We start from the raw sequence: 15695 nt of genomic DNA, 5'->3' as shown, positions 1-15695 counted from the left end.
CAAGCTCAGGAGGCTTGTCAGTGAGGCCCTAAGGGACCATTACCCCAGGGAGAGGGGAGTTCAAGAAGAGTGGTTCCTCCTCAAGGGAGTGATGCTCAATGCACAAGCTAAATCTATTCCATCTCGGAGGAAAGGCAGCAAGAGGACACAGCAGCCCCCCTGGCTCTCCAGGGACCTAGCAGACCTCCTGAGGCTAAAAAGAAAGGCCTACAAAGGATGAAGCGGGGGATTCACCTCCAAGGAGGAATATTCTGCACTGGTCCAGTCCTGCAGGGAACAAACCAGGAAAGCCAAGGCTGCAACTGAACTCCAACTAGCTTCGAGCATCAAGGACAATAAAAAGTCCTTTTTCAGATATGTGGGGAGCCAGAGGAAAAGCAAGGGCAACATTGGACCCCTGCTGAACCAAATGGGGCAACTGACAACTGATGCCCAAGAAAAAGCCAACCTATTAAATGGGTACTTTGCGTCAGTCTTTCATCAGTCCCATGGGACTCCCATGCCCACTACAGGACAGGGTGGTCTGGGTAAGGGAGATCCCCTGCCCTCCATTAATGCTGACCTCGTGAAGGAACACCTTGAGAGGCTGGATGCTTTCAAGTCAGCCAGCCCTGACAATCTACACCCCATGGTACTCAAGGAGCTGGCGAGCATCATAGCTCAGCCTCTGGCACGGATCTTTGAAAACTCCTGGCACTCTGGTATAGTACCCGAAGACTGGAAGAAGGCCAATGTGGTGCCGATCTTCAAGAAAGGGAGGATCCAGCTAACTACAGGTCCATCAGCCTGACTTCTATCCCAGGGAAGGTCTTAGAAAAGTTTATTAAAGAGGCCATCCTTAATGGACTGGGCAACGCCAACGTCCTAAGGGATAACCAGCATGGGTTTGTTGTGGATAGGTCTTGCTCGACCAATCTAATTTCTTCTACGACCAGCTGACCTATCACCTGGACAAGGGAGAAGAGATTGGTGTCATATATCTTGACTTCAAAAAAGCCTTCGATCTGGTATCCCATGATCCCCTCTTGGCAAAACTGGCCAATTGTGGCCTTGATCTGCTTGCTGGGAAATTGGCTCCATGGTCGGACCCAGAGGGTGGTAATTGATGGAAGTCAATTGTCATGGTACCCTGTGACCAATGGGGTCCCCCAAGGCTCTGTCTTTTGACCTGTATTGTTCAACAACTTCATTAATGATGTGGACACTGGAGTCAAAAGCAGACTGGCCAAGTTCGCCGATGACACCAAACTTTGGGGCAAAGCATCCACACCAGAAGACAGGCGGGTGATCCAGGCTTACCTGGACAGGCTCAGCAAATGGGCGGACAAGAACCTGATAGTGTTTAACACCGAAAAATGCAAGGCTCTCTACCTTGGGAAGAAAAACCTGCAGTTTTTATAGGCTTGGCAGTGCTACGCTGGCTAGCACTACAGAAGAACGAGACTTGGGGGTCATGATTGACCACAAGATGAACATAAGCCTGCAATGAGCATGAGCATGCAAGATGAACATAAGCCTTTACTAGCTGTGGCTAGTAAAGCGACCAAAACGCTGGCTTGCATCCATAGATGCTTCTCAAGCAAATCCCAGGACGTCATTCTCCCCTTGTACTCGGCCTTGGTGAGGCCGCAGCTGGAGTACTGTGTCCAGTTTTGGGCCCCACAATTCAAAAAGGAGAAGCTTGAGAGAGTCCAGAGAAGGCACAGGCTCCAGAAGGGGGCAAGAGCGCGAGCCCCGTGGGGGAGACAGGTCCCAGTGAGGGCTGCAAGGCCCGTGGGAGGGAGACAGGCCTGGCGCAGACGGAGAGAGCCGCGAGGCCCGGTGTAGGGCGGTAATACAGAGGCAAGGCCCTGGTGTGGGTGAGAGCACGCACGATGGGCCCCGTGCAGCGAGGGCCATGAGGGAAGCGAGGGGGCACCTGAGCTCCTCCCGATAATCGCCCACGTTGGGCCAGGGTCAGGACACCCCAAAATGCATGATATGTCATGATCAGAGGTCAGGAAAACAGACCTTACAATGACAGGCTGAGAGCCATGGGGCTCAGGGCCACCTATAAGTTTATCAGGGGTGACCACCAGTACCCAGAGCACCCCAAGGGATGACGAGGTCCAACAGTTATAAACTACTACAGGACTGTTTCAGGCTGGACATAAGGAAGAATTTCTTTACTGTCTGAGCCCCCAAGGTCCGGAACAGCCTGCCATCAGAGGTGGTTCAAGCACCTACATTAAACACCTGCAAAAGCGAATTGGATGCTTATCTTACTGGGATCCTATGACCCCAGCTGACTTCCTGCCATTTGGGTGGGGGGCTGGACTCTATGATCTTCTGAGGTCCCTACCAACCCTAATGTCTATGAAATCTATAAAATTGCAGTGGGGATGCCCTTTATAGAAGGTGTCCCTCATCACTTTCTTCCTTCTGCCTTTCCATGATTTGAAGCTATACTTAGTGTGGGTTGGCCTGTGCTGCCTCGATGAGGAAAAGGATCTAACCTGAAAGGTCAGAAGATTTGGCTGGTGTGAAGATGGCTGCACACAAGACGAGTCAGATATTGTTTAATTTTATCTTGTTAGCCACCAGGAAGGATGATTTAAGTCTTGGTTCATCTCTGGAGTCATGCTCCTTCCTGCTCCTTTAATGCTGACATGGATGTACACAATTGGAATTTTTGAGTCAACATACAATAGGATCTGAGGGGAATCCTGGGTTAAGGGGGAAACTGACTAAACTGTAAAGTCAAACTGTCCCCTTCCTTTTATTACAGCTTGCATAGAATACTCCAGGAAAAAAAACTTTTGAATCATAGATCTCTTCCCTTCTGTGGCAGGGTGACCTCTAGGGGTGCTGTGACCTCCCCTAGCGCCCCTACCTACCGTGCCAAATATGGTTTAAATGCACCCTCTTTATCTTGCCCGCCACGTCTTTGATGTTGATATGTTCAAAGGAGGCTGCCTTTCTACCCTCTTTGGCACAGCCTGGATGGATCTTGGCTTGGCCTAACTGCCCGGTGCACTCTGACCTTTGGGGCTGCATGTGAGTCCCACTGTCGCCCGTGCCCGTACAGGTCCTCAGACTCGTCCCCATGCCTGCCTGTCTTGACCTTGCAGGTGCCCCCTCGCTTCCCTCATGGCCCTTGCTGCACGGGGCCCATCGTGCGTGCTCTCACCCACACCAGGGCCTTGCCTCTGTATTACCGCCCTACACCGGGCCTCGCGGCTCTCTCCGTCTGCGCCAGGCCTGTCTCCCCCCCACGGGCCTCACAGCCCTCACTGGGATCTCTCTCCCCCGCGGGGCTCGCGCTCTCGCCCCCTTCTGGGGCCTGTGCCTCGTGCTCCCACCCCCTTCTGGGGCCTGTGCCTCGTGCTCCCCATGCTCCTGCCCCCTTCTGGGGCCTGTGCCTCGTGCTCCCCGCGCCCGCGTCGCCCGCATTGGGGCCTTGCTCACGCGCCCACATCGCCCGCACTGGGGCCTTGCTCACGCGCCCACATCGCCCGCACTGGGGCCTTGCTCACGCACCCGCACTGAGCTCCTCCCAATAATCGCCCACATTGGGCCAGGGTCAGGACACCCCAAAACACAGCACCCTCTGCGGCGCTAGGAACCCCCCCCCCCCACTACTGGGGAGCTCCCATGAGGCCTCCTCCACCCCTACAGGTGTAATATCACAACCAAAACAGAAAACTCCCACTCCTGGGTTACAACAAACTTCAGGCCAACCTGGCTATCCCTCACATATCCTTATCAGGGTTTCCTCCACCCAGTATTGTCAAGCCTACACTCTCCGGTCATCCTTCTCCGCTATGTTCTGCTTGCTCCAACAGAGCTCCCTCTTCCCTGGCTGCCAGAAGGGGAACTGATCTCTGGCCTCAGCCTTCTCTGTTTATATAGGCCAGGCCCTGCCCCCTTCTGGTCAGCTGACCAGACTGGTTGCCTTGGCAACCCCCACCTGTGCTGCCCTGGTGAGTGGCAGCTGAGCCCACATTACTATTATCCAGTAGCAGGCACCCTAGTGCCCTGCTACACCTTCTTAATCCTTGCAGGGAAAGAACAACATATAAAACACTGCTCAGTGCCTCTGTCAATGGCACCAGAGCACCTTACTGGGGGAATTTTTGAACCCTCAGGAGTTCTTATAAGAACTCCTCCTGTTGGGTAGTTAAACACAGCAGTGGACTAGTCTATAAACTGCTTATCTTAATAAAAAAGTATTTTGGACAGGGTTTGTTTGGTAGTGGTGGCAGCAATTGTTTTTTGCCAACAGGCAAAAATACTAATACTACCAGCTAAGGGTTGGAATCAACACAAATACTAGCACAGTGTATATCTAGTGAAGCAGGGGCTCCCCCTTGCTGCAATGTATGGTAAGAAGAAACTGAGGAATGATTGGGCCCACTCCTTCCTTCATGCCTGTAACTGAGGATCAGGAAGACATCCAGGACAAAGGTGCTGCCCCCAGTAGACCTTGGTGGTCAAAAGAATCTGCTTAGGCATGCATGAAACACTTGAAGTTCAAGAGTGTATTCCATGTGAATATTAAATCAAAGAGAAACTTAACTCTAATCCACAAACCAAGTGTACAGACAAGTATATTCACATTAGTGTTTGTCACCTGAAAAAAACAGTGGGCCAAACCCCCTGCAGATATGCCAGGTGCATCAGATCTAATGACAAGAAAAGAGCAATAGCTTCCCTGGATTACTAGTTATTAAAAATTGTCTTTTAGTTCAAAAGACAAAGTATTTGTACAGGAAATGTCTTCATGCCTCAGGCTGTAAATAGACATGGAATTTGTCTTGGGCAAAAGACTTTTGTACATCTGTAGAATCATCTTGGGACAAATCCATTGTCCTACTTCAAGTCTCTGAAATATGGGGAATAAAATGTACTAACGTTGTTTTCCAAAACATGGTTGTGTGTGTCTGCAGGGTTATTGCAAATCAGTGCAGCAACAAGGTGTCCAGGCTGTGTGCTCTCACTCGCTGCCTATTGGCAGAGGAACAGCGGTGTATGTTAAGATGCGTTTGCTGTGCCTGTTTTGATTTAGGTCAAACCTGAGAACATATGAGGCCCATCTCAAATGAGATGTCTGTGGACATCTAGCTGTTGGTGGATGGGTGGATCTATGACTTTAGGAAGAGCTAAAAAGTCTTCAAGGGCTGTGCAATAGGAAGAGAGAGAACATAAGCAGCCAGCAGACTGCAAAATTGCTGTAAGAAAGGTTGCTTGACTATTAAAAAGGAAAGACAATCATTAACACATGTGGAGTAAAGAACAATGAGATATTAGTTAAATGAACCCCTCAACTGACAGAATAGTAATGGCACAATTGCTGAACTGGAGCAGGAATCAAAGCAGGTTGCTTCCATCCTAGGGAGAAAATCAGTTTCCTTGCTTAATACGCCATTCCCAATTTGAAGGGAAAAGGTACAGGTTGCACTCAAGAAAAATACGTATATTTTCTAAAACAGGAAATCCAAACATAAAACCCCAAACATTCCAAAATTACCCAACTGAATAGCTTAGTCCAAGGGTGGGAAAAATATAGCCTGTGCGCTGGATTCAGCTCACCAACTAGTTGGATCTAGCCCATGGCTGTTCCAACAGAGCTCTGCATGGGGCTGAGCCCCACACTCCTGCCTGGGCAGCCTGCACACCTGGGCTCCAACTCCAACTCCAGCTCTCAGTACTTGGGCAGCCGCAAGTGCACAAGGAGCAGCTTGCCAGGAAGCTGTGCACGTTAGCTGGGGCCGAGGCCAGGGGCATGGGTGCTTCAGACAGGAGCAGGCAGGGCTCTGCCCTATTTGGAGTGCTGCAGGGGCAGCTGTGTGCCAGTTGGGAGGGGCAGAATGCACCTGAACCACACTGCCTGGATATGCTCTGTTACATGAGCCCTCTGCCCCCTACCTTCCTCCTCCAGCCCTGGCCAGCTCCTGGGACTAAGTGCACAAGCACCACCCCCTCATACACACCACACCTGCCCACATATCCCATCCACCCCCACACATACACTGTACAAGAATAAGACTTTATTTTGAGCTATTATGCAATTGCCTATTCAAAAAAGTAGAAACCAGGACAAACTTTAAAAAAAAAAAAAAGTAGATATTTGATTTTTAGTATATGAATTGTTTTATATCTATAATTTGTTAAAATGATATCTTCTAAAAAATTGTGTGTGGCCCTCGGCACCTCACCAAAACTTGTTAAGTGCCCCTACAGATGAAATAGTTGCCCACCCCTGGCTTAGTCTATTGTTTAAGAAACCTATCTTAATTCACTTTAATTATTTGAGAATCTGAAAACAGTTCAAGTGAAATGTTATGCATTTCTAAATAAGTTCTATTTACTTACTATTTCAGCTTTCTGAGGAGTTGGTAAGGAACCCAACAATCCTAAAACCAAAACCAATATTTCTATCAAATATATCAGGCTATCCCTTGGTATTTTATACTTCAAGATAATAAAAAGGGTAAACTTTTGTAAAAAAAAACATAGTAAGATATTTAATAAGCTTACTATAATATGAAGATCAGTCTTAAAATATGCTGGTATACCATATGATTAATTTATTTGTTTTACAGGCTGGCTGAATAAATTCAAACATTTATTTTGCTGTATAAAACAGCTAACCTCAGAGTCACACATCCAGAGCCTAGCACACGACATGAGGAAAAAACATTTAATCACTGGGCTTGTTTATCATATCTAAGGACACTGGCAGACATTACACTTAAGATGTGATTAACCAGTTAATCACATTAAGTAGCAACATGCTCACACATTCATGTAATTAATGGCGTGATAAAACGGAATAAACCATAAAGTTATCAATAATAACTAATAGCTATTAGTAATAACTTTGTGGCTGGTTCCCATCAAGTTTTAAACTGAATATGTGACCAATACCAATCAGCTGACTGGCATTCCCAGCCTTGTGAGTGCACTGGAGTGAAGGGCTCTAATGTGATCCTGAGGCTGGGAGTGCCCATCAGCTGACTGGCACTCTCAGCTGGACACACCAGGCACCCACCTTGCTAACTGCCAGCGCAAGGGGAGCCTGGGATCATGATCAAAGTTAGTCATGATCCTGGGCTCCCCTCTCACTAGCTAGAGGGCACAATTAAGTTCTGATCCCCAGTCCGAGAATCACACCTCCTGCCATGCGCATGTAGTATGGCAGGAGGTGTGATTGTTGGGATTACAGATCAGATCCCATCACATCTTTCACTGAACATCTGCCAGGAGCCTCATACTAATCACTGTTGAGTCCTGGCAATAAATAGCACCCCAGTGAAATCTATAAGTTCCTTCTCTTTTCACGTCTGTGGGTTGTTGTCCCACACAGTTACAAGTCTCTCTCTCTACTTCCTTACTCATCATTCCTTTACTGATACTTCTGCTTCTCCTGGCTTTAACATGGCACCAGGAGAGAAAAAGGAGTCCTCCCCATCTCCTCCACAAATTCCTGATTTCCTATGATCTGGTACAAGGGTTTGAGGACAAATTTGAAGAACTCTGTTAACTATGCCCTTTCCCCCCCACCCCCACCCCCCTGGAGTCTCAAATTTCTGTTCTGAATGTTCTCAGTGGCCCCTTGCTAGTCCAGATAGTACATTTCCCCCACAAACTGTCAAGGCTGATTGTTTCTCCTTCTGTGGGACTTAAGGAGCCAAGAATTATGGAAGTTTGGGATTTTTGGTGCAAGACTGTTTACATGGTAGGGTTATCTCCAAGCCAGGGATGCCAGAAGCCATTCTTAGAGTTTCAGCTTCCAGTCTCTAAGACAGGGCCACTTACAATTCTACAAATACTGGCTTCAGGTGGGACTTCAAGGCCAGCTATATTCCCAATTCTGAAATAGTTGGAAGCCTTAAGAATCCACAGGGTTCCTGGTTCCACAGCAGGGAACATGGAAATCCTCAAGTCTCTAGCCCCAAGGCAATGCACAAGACAGGTCTGCTCTAGAAAATTCCCAACTCTACAATCTACATAGTAGTCTGAGCCCAAGGCAATCCATTCTACTTGCTCACTGAAACAGTCAAGGAAATAGCTGCAGAACTGATCTATAACTTGTTTTATTCCAAAAAATGTTTTGGGGAGTTTTTGAAAGAGCTCCCAGAATCAATCCTGAGGATAAAACACAGCCGACTCACTGCACTATAGAACGCTGCATTTGATTAACTATTAAATTATATACTGTATGTAATGTAAATACAGACTGTATACATTTATTTATATGAAATGTAAGCGTTTGGTTCTTGCTCCCCAGCAGCCTGAAAGGTAAGCTGACAGAAAAGCAGGCAGGCTTCCAACAGAATCTTATGTGGGAACACTGTTCTGTCAGAAGTTAATCAAAATGGAAATATTTAAATGAGACATTTGGGGGGGGGGTTGTAAATTAGCATTTTCTGACAAGCTATTCACAAGAAAATTCTTGATCAGTTCTGCCTACAAGTTCCTTCCAGAGCCATGTACAATGGTAATAAACTGGTACATAAACTGAGTGAAAGTGTTTATTTTTAAAGTCTCTATTTTAGTAATTTAGTATTGTATGTTCTCACAGCAATCTATAATGATATAAGGAAAGGAGGTAAAACATTTTAAAACAAATATGATTATAAAACTGAAATCCTTCTGCAATACTGACAAGAATACACAATTCAATTTAGGTTGAGTTTTCTAGAAGTATTTTGTTAATAAGGAAAAGAGTTACCCTTAAATCCCTTGCTCTGAGAAATGAAAGACTTTTTGTTTATTATCCTTTTCTTCCACAGTGATGGCTGAGTTTCCATCCCTGAATGTGCTATGTAAAATCAGATAGAGTACAATAGATTAGTACTTTAACACAAAAACAAAGAAAAACATAATCACTTCGAAAAAGATTTGGTTTTAATCCTTTAGAATTAAATTTGTTTCTTAGAATTAAATTAGCCACGCTGCACTTCTAAGAAAAATAAGCAGCACATTGGAAAAAACTCCAATTATCAAAATTAACAAATCCTCATTAGAAACCATGCATTAATGCCTATGGGCCAATCTGCATGCGGTTTTAAATGTTGTTAGGATTTAAAAATTAAATGGAATACACAAAATGTCTCTGTTACTGACCTCTCTACCTCTTCTGGCATAGCTATCCCACAAAGGACAGTAAGTGCAAATGCCATTTCTTGCATGTACCACATGGACATAGCCCATTATGTAATTTTTTTCATCAAATATAAATGGAAATGGCTCTCTGTTCTAAAATCTCCTTCTCTCATAGGCAGAATTAGCTTCACGAGTTACCTGATGGTATGCTCGGTCTTGAAGATACATTAAGGAGCGTGGATAAAACTGGAGTTACTACATCTAGTGGCCCATGGATCCTGGATGAAACAGAAGTTATGTCTGCTGACCTATGGGCAATATATGGGATCATCTCTTTGGAGTAGCTCCGTTTTGCAGATGCTTCAAAATAAAATAAAATCTATTAAATATGCCATATGGGATACAATTACTTAGCCAATACCAAATTATTCCAGTAGGGAAAAAACATTATCAAGAGGATTGTATGTCATGAAAAAACAGGACAGCTGGGCAATTTGATAACCAACAAAAGCAGTGGTTATTAGTAACAAAAACAACAGGTGGAAGGATTACAAGCAATTAGAAATTAGCTCCATTTGTTAATGTCGGCCAAAATATTTTTACATATGTGCATATTTTTTCAGACATTTAAATTTTCTAACCTCTAATGTAAAAATACCTTACTAACAAAATAACTGCCTGCCCCGATGTAAACTGTATACTTCTTTACCTTACCCAAGAGACAAAGCATTATAATAAACTTTTAGTGCCCACTGTTTGGCAATTCCACAAGAACTAATTAATGTAGCAAATTTTTCAGGAAAAAAATGAATTATTTGCCAAGTATTCAAAACTCTTCAAGTTATACTGTCCCCATATTCATTCTCAATGAGGCTAAAATCTGTGCCTTTGATGAGAGTCTTTTTGCCTTAGGGTACCACACTGCACAGCTCTTGTGAAAGGAAGCAAGTACTCTCCTCCTCCTCTCCAGTGTCCTGTGCCCGTCCCAACTCAGTGTTTGCAGCTACTTCTTCTCAGGACTGCTGCTGCCCCTCCCTGACAGATGGGCCAACAGCCCCTGTGCCAACTACCCATACACTCCCATCAGAAAACACTGCTGCAGGTGGGTGGACATATTTTGCAGCCTTGCTTGTCCCCTCTACTCTTCTCACACTCTTGGGGCTCATGGGAAAGCCTGTAGGTATGAAACCATGCAGGAACAGCTTCAGTGGCAGGGGCCACACTTGCCTCTTCACAGGTAGAGACTGGGAGTGGGGAGGGGCAGAGAATGGAAAGAACAGGGCACAGCACAGTTAGGTCCTGCCCTTGCCTCCCTTACCTGGCACCAGCTACAGCACTGCTTCTCAACCTATTTAGTCTGAAGGGACTGCCTTCCTATCTTCTTTTAATTTAGATTCTAGCTCAGTGATTCACAACTAAGGTGCCTCAAAACTCAGAAATTCAGCTAGAAGGGGTGCCTTAAGGCTAAAGAAGTTGAGAACTGCTGGTCCAGAATATAAACGCCCAAGGAACAAACAATCACTTTGGAATCCATAAGAGTGGTTTCCATTATAGATTCCTTCCTATAGATGGATTCCTTCATTCATTATAGAGCTGAGTAAGTTGAAACCCACAAATATACAATCTCAATAGCGACCAGCATTTCTTTTGGAATACCTGATTGTAACTGATTAAAAGGGAGAATAATGTATTAATTACTCAACCTATACTATTTTACTCTCTAAGGAAAGAGAAAAGAGCTATAGAGAGGAGTTGGACAATGCTAAATTCATCTTACAGCCATGAGCAATAAGATGGAAGTGAGGAATTTGTGCTCCACTCATTATTGTGTAGGTGGGCTAATTCTGGCACAAAAGCATGGTAGGCACAAATACAGCCTTAGCAGAGTGTATGTCTGGCACAGATGCAGCCTCAGCACACCATCAGGCAAAAGAATATGATCTTCTGGGTGTACGGTGAATACAAAGGCCCCTGCCACATGTTACCTAGATTATGCAGTTAACTGGTTAACCATGCAATACACTGAAACCAGCCATAAGTGCAAAGTCATTATCACACCATAAAATGTCCATCCAGCTATAAGAAGAGCCAACCAGCTACTGAGTTAGTGTTTGAAAATGTGTAACAACTTTATAACTGGTTTCTATCCAGCTTTAACATGAACATGTGGCAGGGCCCAAAGATGCAGATACTGCTTATTTGCTAATTTAACAACATTTGGTTAAATTAGTCATTTTTGCAACATAAGTGAATTAAATAAGATTTTCCTCTTTGAAAATTCTGTCCCATTATGCTGCAGAATAACCTTAGGAAAAGAAACGGAATCCTCATTTAAGTGGCTGAAACAAAGCACTAGAAACTGTCAACAATTACAGTGGCAGAAGGATAGAGTAAATGATTAGATGAAGTAAGTCTTTGTCACTTCTAAATGGTGTGATCCAAACAGGCATGGGTGCCAGGCTAAGATACAAAGAAAGCCTGCAAACCACCATAAGGGACACCTAACGGGCCAGAAACAAGTTGTAGACAGACAGAATACAGAGCATAGAGATACATTTGCTTACCAGAAGGTAGTACAGCTGCAAGTTGTTTTGAATCAGAACTGGTTTGCACAGGAGAGAAGCCTGTGGCACTTTTGTGGAACCTGCACATTTATCTGAATATACCCCTAGGGTTTATTTAGTTTGCAGAAGAGAAGACTGAGGAGGGATTTGATAGCAGACTATAACTACCTGAAGGGGGGTTCCAAAGAGGATAGAGCTAGACTGTCCTCAGTGGTGGCAGATGACAGAACAAGGAGCAATGGACTCAAGTTGCAGTATGGGAGGTTTAAGTTGGCTACAGGCAACCCCCACTTGGTGCTCTTAATTGGTTCTGGAAAACCCAAGCACTAAGCAAAATGGTGTTATGAGAAACACTGGATTTAGCATAAGTAATGATAATTGGTTTCACACCACCTGCCAACCCAGATCCCATGCTCCTGCAGCCCCACCCTGGGCCCTGCCAGCCCAGGCCCTGCACTCCTGCTGGCCCTGGCGTTGGTGCTCCCAGCAAGGCACCACATGGGCTCTGCCAGGGAAGGCATCAGCTCCTCCCGGCCTCATTGTTCCCCTGCCGCAATGACTCTGTCAGCCCACACCTGCTGGCCACCAGTGCACGGCCCCAGCTGCCCTGCCCTTGAGGCCTGAGTTGGGGACCTGCCTGCCCAGGGATTTATGGTGAGAAAGCAGCAGGGCTCTGGGGCAGGGTAAGCAGTGGGGCCACCCACCCTCCTGCACCCTGCTTTGGCCAGCAGGGTCTCCTTCCAGGTCACCCAGCACTGGAATGAGCCACCACTGCCGGATTGCTGCAGGGGGCGGGGACAGGGGAGCTCTGTGGGCTTGGCTTGCACTGGCCCAGGCCCTGCACTCCTACTGGCCCTGGCCTTGGACGCCCCACTCCTGCCGCCCACCTGCCCCTTCTCACTACTGCTGCTGCTCCTCCCCACCCACTAGCTGCTCCAGCATCACGTGCTGGAGCGGACCCTGCGATCCTGCCTTCTTGCCCTGGGCTCCCACTGGCTGCCACTCACCACTTCCCTCACTGCTGCTGCCTGCTGTCACCACTGCTTCTCCACACCCCCACGCTGAGTGCTATAATGAAACGTGCTCAGCACTAAGTGAAACCAGGTAGGTATTTTAAATTAGTGCTATAACAAAACGGCGCTAAGTGAAACTGCATTAAGCGGGAGTTGCCTGTATTAAGAAAAATTCTCTCACTAGGAGGGTGTTGCAGCACTGGAATAGATTAGCTAGAAAGGTGGTGAAATCACCATCCTTGAAGGTTTTTAAGGCCTGGCTCAACAAAGCCCTGGCTAGAATGATCTAGTCAGGGATGGTCCTGCTTTGAACAGAGGGTTGGACTAGATGAACTCCTGAGAGCCTTTCTAACCCTCATTTTCTATAATTCTATTATTCTAACACTAGAGAGGACCTGCCAACCATCCATTGTCATCCCACCCATTGCTGGCAATCCTTTGAGAATGATCTCTACCACAGCTTACTGATGGGTCTTGTGGTAATTTAAGAGCCCAATCTACAAGCCACAGATCTGTCCACAGAAGTTGCAGGTTTTTCTGTAGGGGAGAGTAGGCTGTAGGCTAGAATTCCTCTCCTTTTTCTTCTTCTGCTCTCTTTTTTCTCCTTTGAGGGCAAGATACTTTACCTCAAAAGAGGCTGCTACATGGTTAAGGCTGCAGCGCCACTGGAGTTGGTCAGCAGCTAGCTCCTCCCAAGTCTTGATGTAAGCATCCATTTTCTTGAGGTGTGCCTTCAATGTGCCCTTGTACCATTTCCTCTGGCCACTGTGAGACCTTAGGCCATTACTAAGCTGGGCGTAAAGCTCTTCGTCTGGGAGTTGAGAGTCAGGCATCCACAAACAGTCTAGCCAAGTTGATGCTCGAAGTTCACTGACTCAATGCTGGTAACACTGGCTTTGGGCAAGGTTGTTGGCATCTGTGCAGCAACCCTCTGATTTGATTTAGAGGATTTTCTAGAGACATTGTTGATGATAGCTCTCCAGGATCTTGAGATGATGATGGTAGGTCACCCACATCTCACATCTGTAAAGGAGAGTGGGGATGATGACTGCTTCGTGGACCTGGAACTTGTTGTCTTTCTGGAGGTCACAAAAAACAGATATGCCAAAGAATTTCCAAAAGCAGGATCCTGTACTGGATCTCCTCATCAATGTTCACTCTCTAAGACAGGTGGATACCAAGGTAGGGGAAATGCTTGACTACCTCCAGGGTCTTTCCCTCAATAGTAATTTTGGAAGGGGAGTCATATTCATGGCCTTGGGCAGGCTGACAGAGCATTTTATCAAGGCTGAGAGAGAGGCCCAAAGTTCAGTAGGCTTTCCTCAATGTGTGCAAGGATGGTGCAATCATCGACATATTGAAGGTCAAGGATGGTTGTTTTGAGTAGTTTGGTCTTCGAGTGAAAATGGCCCAGGTTGAAGGGCCCTCCATCCATTCAGCATTCAATGTCATTTCTGGAAGGAAGATAGGATGACCATCAGAAAAATGGAGAACAGAATTGGGGTGATGACACATCCTTCTTTGACTCCAATTTGGATAACAAATGAATCTGTCTCCGATCTACTACATAGAGAGGCTGGAGTCATCTGATTATGGAGAAGCTTCAGGACTTTTATGTACTTTTCAGGATATCCAAATCTGGCCAGTACTTTCTACAAGCCTTGACTGAATTGAATCAAAGGCCTTAGTAAGGTCAATGAAGGCCATATCTATGTCCTGGTGTGGTTCCTAACAGTTTTCTGGGAACTGGCAGGCAGCAAAGATGTCACTTGCCCCATGGGATCGTATGAAACTACACAGATTCTGGCAGGACTTCCTCAGCAAGAGGTAGAAAACAGTTCAGCAGGATGTGGGCAAGGATTTTGCTTTGGAAAGGAGGCAATAGGCTTGATAGTTCCCAATGTGAGGAAGCTGGGGCACAGACACAGAAACCACACAATCTTAACAAAACGGAGATCTGGCCCCGGTGGCAAGGAAGAACCCTGGATGACAGGACCTCCATCTTGTGGCTGTCTTCTTCCGTTTTTCCAGTGGTTGAAATCTTGACGTCATCTTCTGCCTGATCTGCCTTTGAGGACTTGGGGTTGGATTGTGGCTTGTCTGGAACTTCACCTCAGACCTGTTCACCATGAGTGACACTGCTAGGAGTGTAAGCCTGGGCAACAAAGCTCTGAGGATCATTAGGACATGCAAGTGTCTCTGCCACTACAAGGTCTTGATCACAAAGAGGTGATCCCACCCAACCACCTTGTCTGTATTCTCTCAGTACCTGGTGCCTAGCTGCCCAGAGGGCTCTGATCCTTTACTGTGCATTCACACTCTGACAGCCTCACAAAGGACCTCCCTTCTTCCTGTCCTCCCTTTCTCCAAATGACCATAGGTGCCCAGAAGGCCTGTTGGGCTAGCCCCTGGGCAAGTATGTCTGGAAATGCCTTCATTATGCATTTGCAGGGCCATGGTTTCAGGATACTCAGCACACAAGAGTGGGCCCAATGCCTATGGTGTGGGCTCCTAAATTCACCCCACGGTGGGGGACTTGACAGCAGCCTGTGCAGCTGTGACACAGTGAAGGTACTCTTATCTTCAGGAATGTCCTTTAGCCCCAAATCTATCTCCACTGTCTGATGCTTAACCACTGAGAACAAATTAAAATTTGCCAATAGGCTAATTTCTTAGTCCAATGTACCTCAGCTTCACCTGTCTCACGGAGGCCTTACCAACTCTAGCAGAGGAGATTTAGATGGCTTAAAGAATTACACCCGTCTATGAATCATGTAAAATTAGAGATTTTGGTGAGCAGTTATCACCACTTGGGCCATTAGGAGAGCAGGGTGCTATAATAAAGCTTATTGTTGTCTGCTGTCTTGTGCATTCTTAATTTCAGCCACAAGCCAGTAGTATCCTCCCTCCCATTCTTCTCCATTCTACTGTTCACTCATAATGGGAGTAGAGGTGGGGAGGGCAAATTTTGTCCTTTCACCAGAATTCACACCACTCTGGAAACTGCTGAGCCAGGAAAATTCTGTTG

At 46.3% G+C, this 15695-nt stretch overlaps 1 protein-coding gene across 1 annotated transcript in view; it reads right to left on the bottom strand.

Moving 5' to 3' along the window:
* Window positions 1-15695, bottom strand: part of CCDC7 (coiled-coil domain containing 7) — a 178256-nt gene that overhangs the window by 11280 nt on the left and 151281 nt on the right. The window contains exons 33-35 of the mRNA XM_090047535.1: window positions 9289-9450; window positions 8717-8806; window positions 6355-6395 (exon numbers count right to left, since the gene is read on the bottom strand). Coding sequence (XP_089903661.1) covers window positions 6355-6395; window positions 8717-8806; window positions 9289-9450 — 293 coding nt within the window. The remainder of the gene's footprint in view (window positions 1-6354; window positions 6396-8716; window positions 8807-9288; window positions 9451-15695) is intronic.

Source organism: Crocodylus siamensis, chromosome 5, assembly GCF_052110815.1.
Source record: "Crocodylus siamensis isolate JL-2025a chromosome 5, ASM5211081v1, whole genome shotgun sequence".
NCBI lineage: Eukaryota > Metazoa > Chordata > Crocodylia > Crocodylidae > Crocodylus > Crocodylus siamensis.
This window is presented reverse-complemented; position numbering and strand designations above follow the sequence as displayed.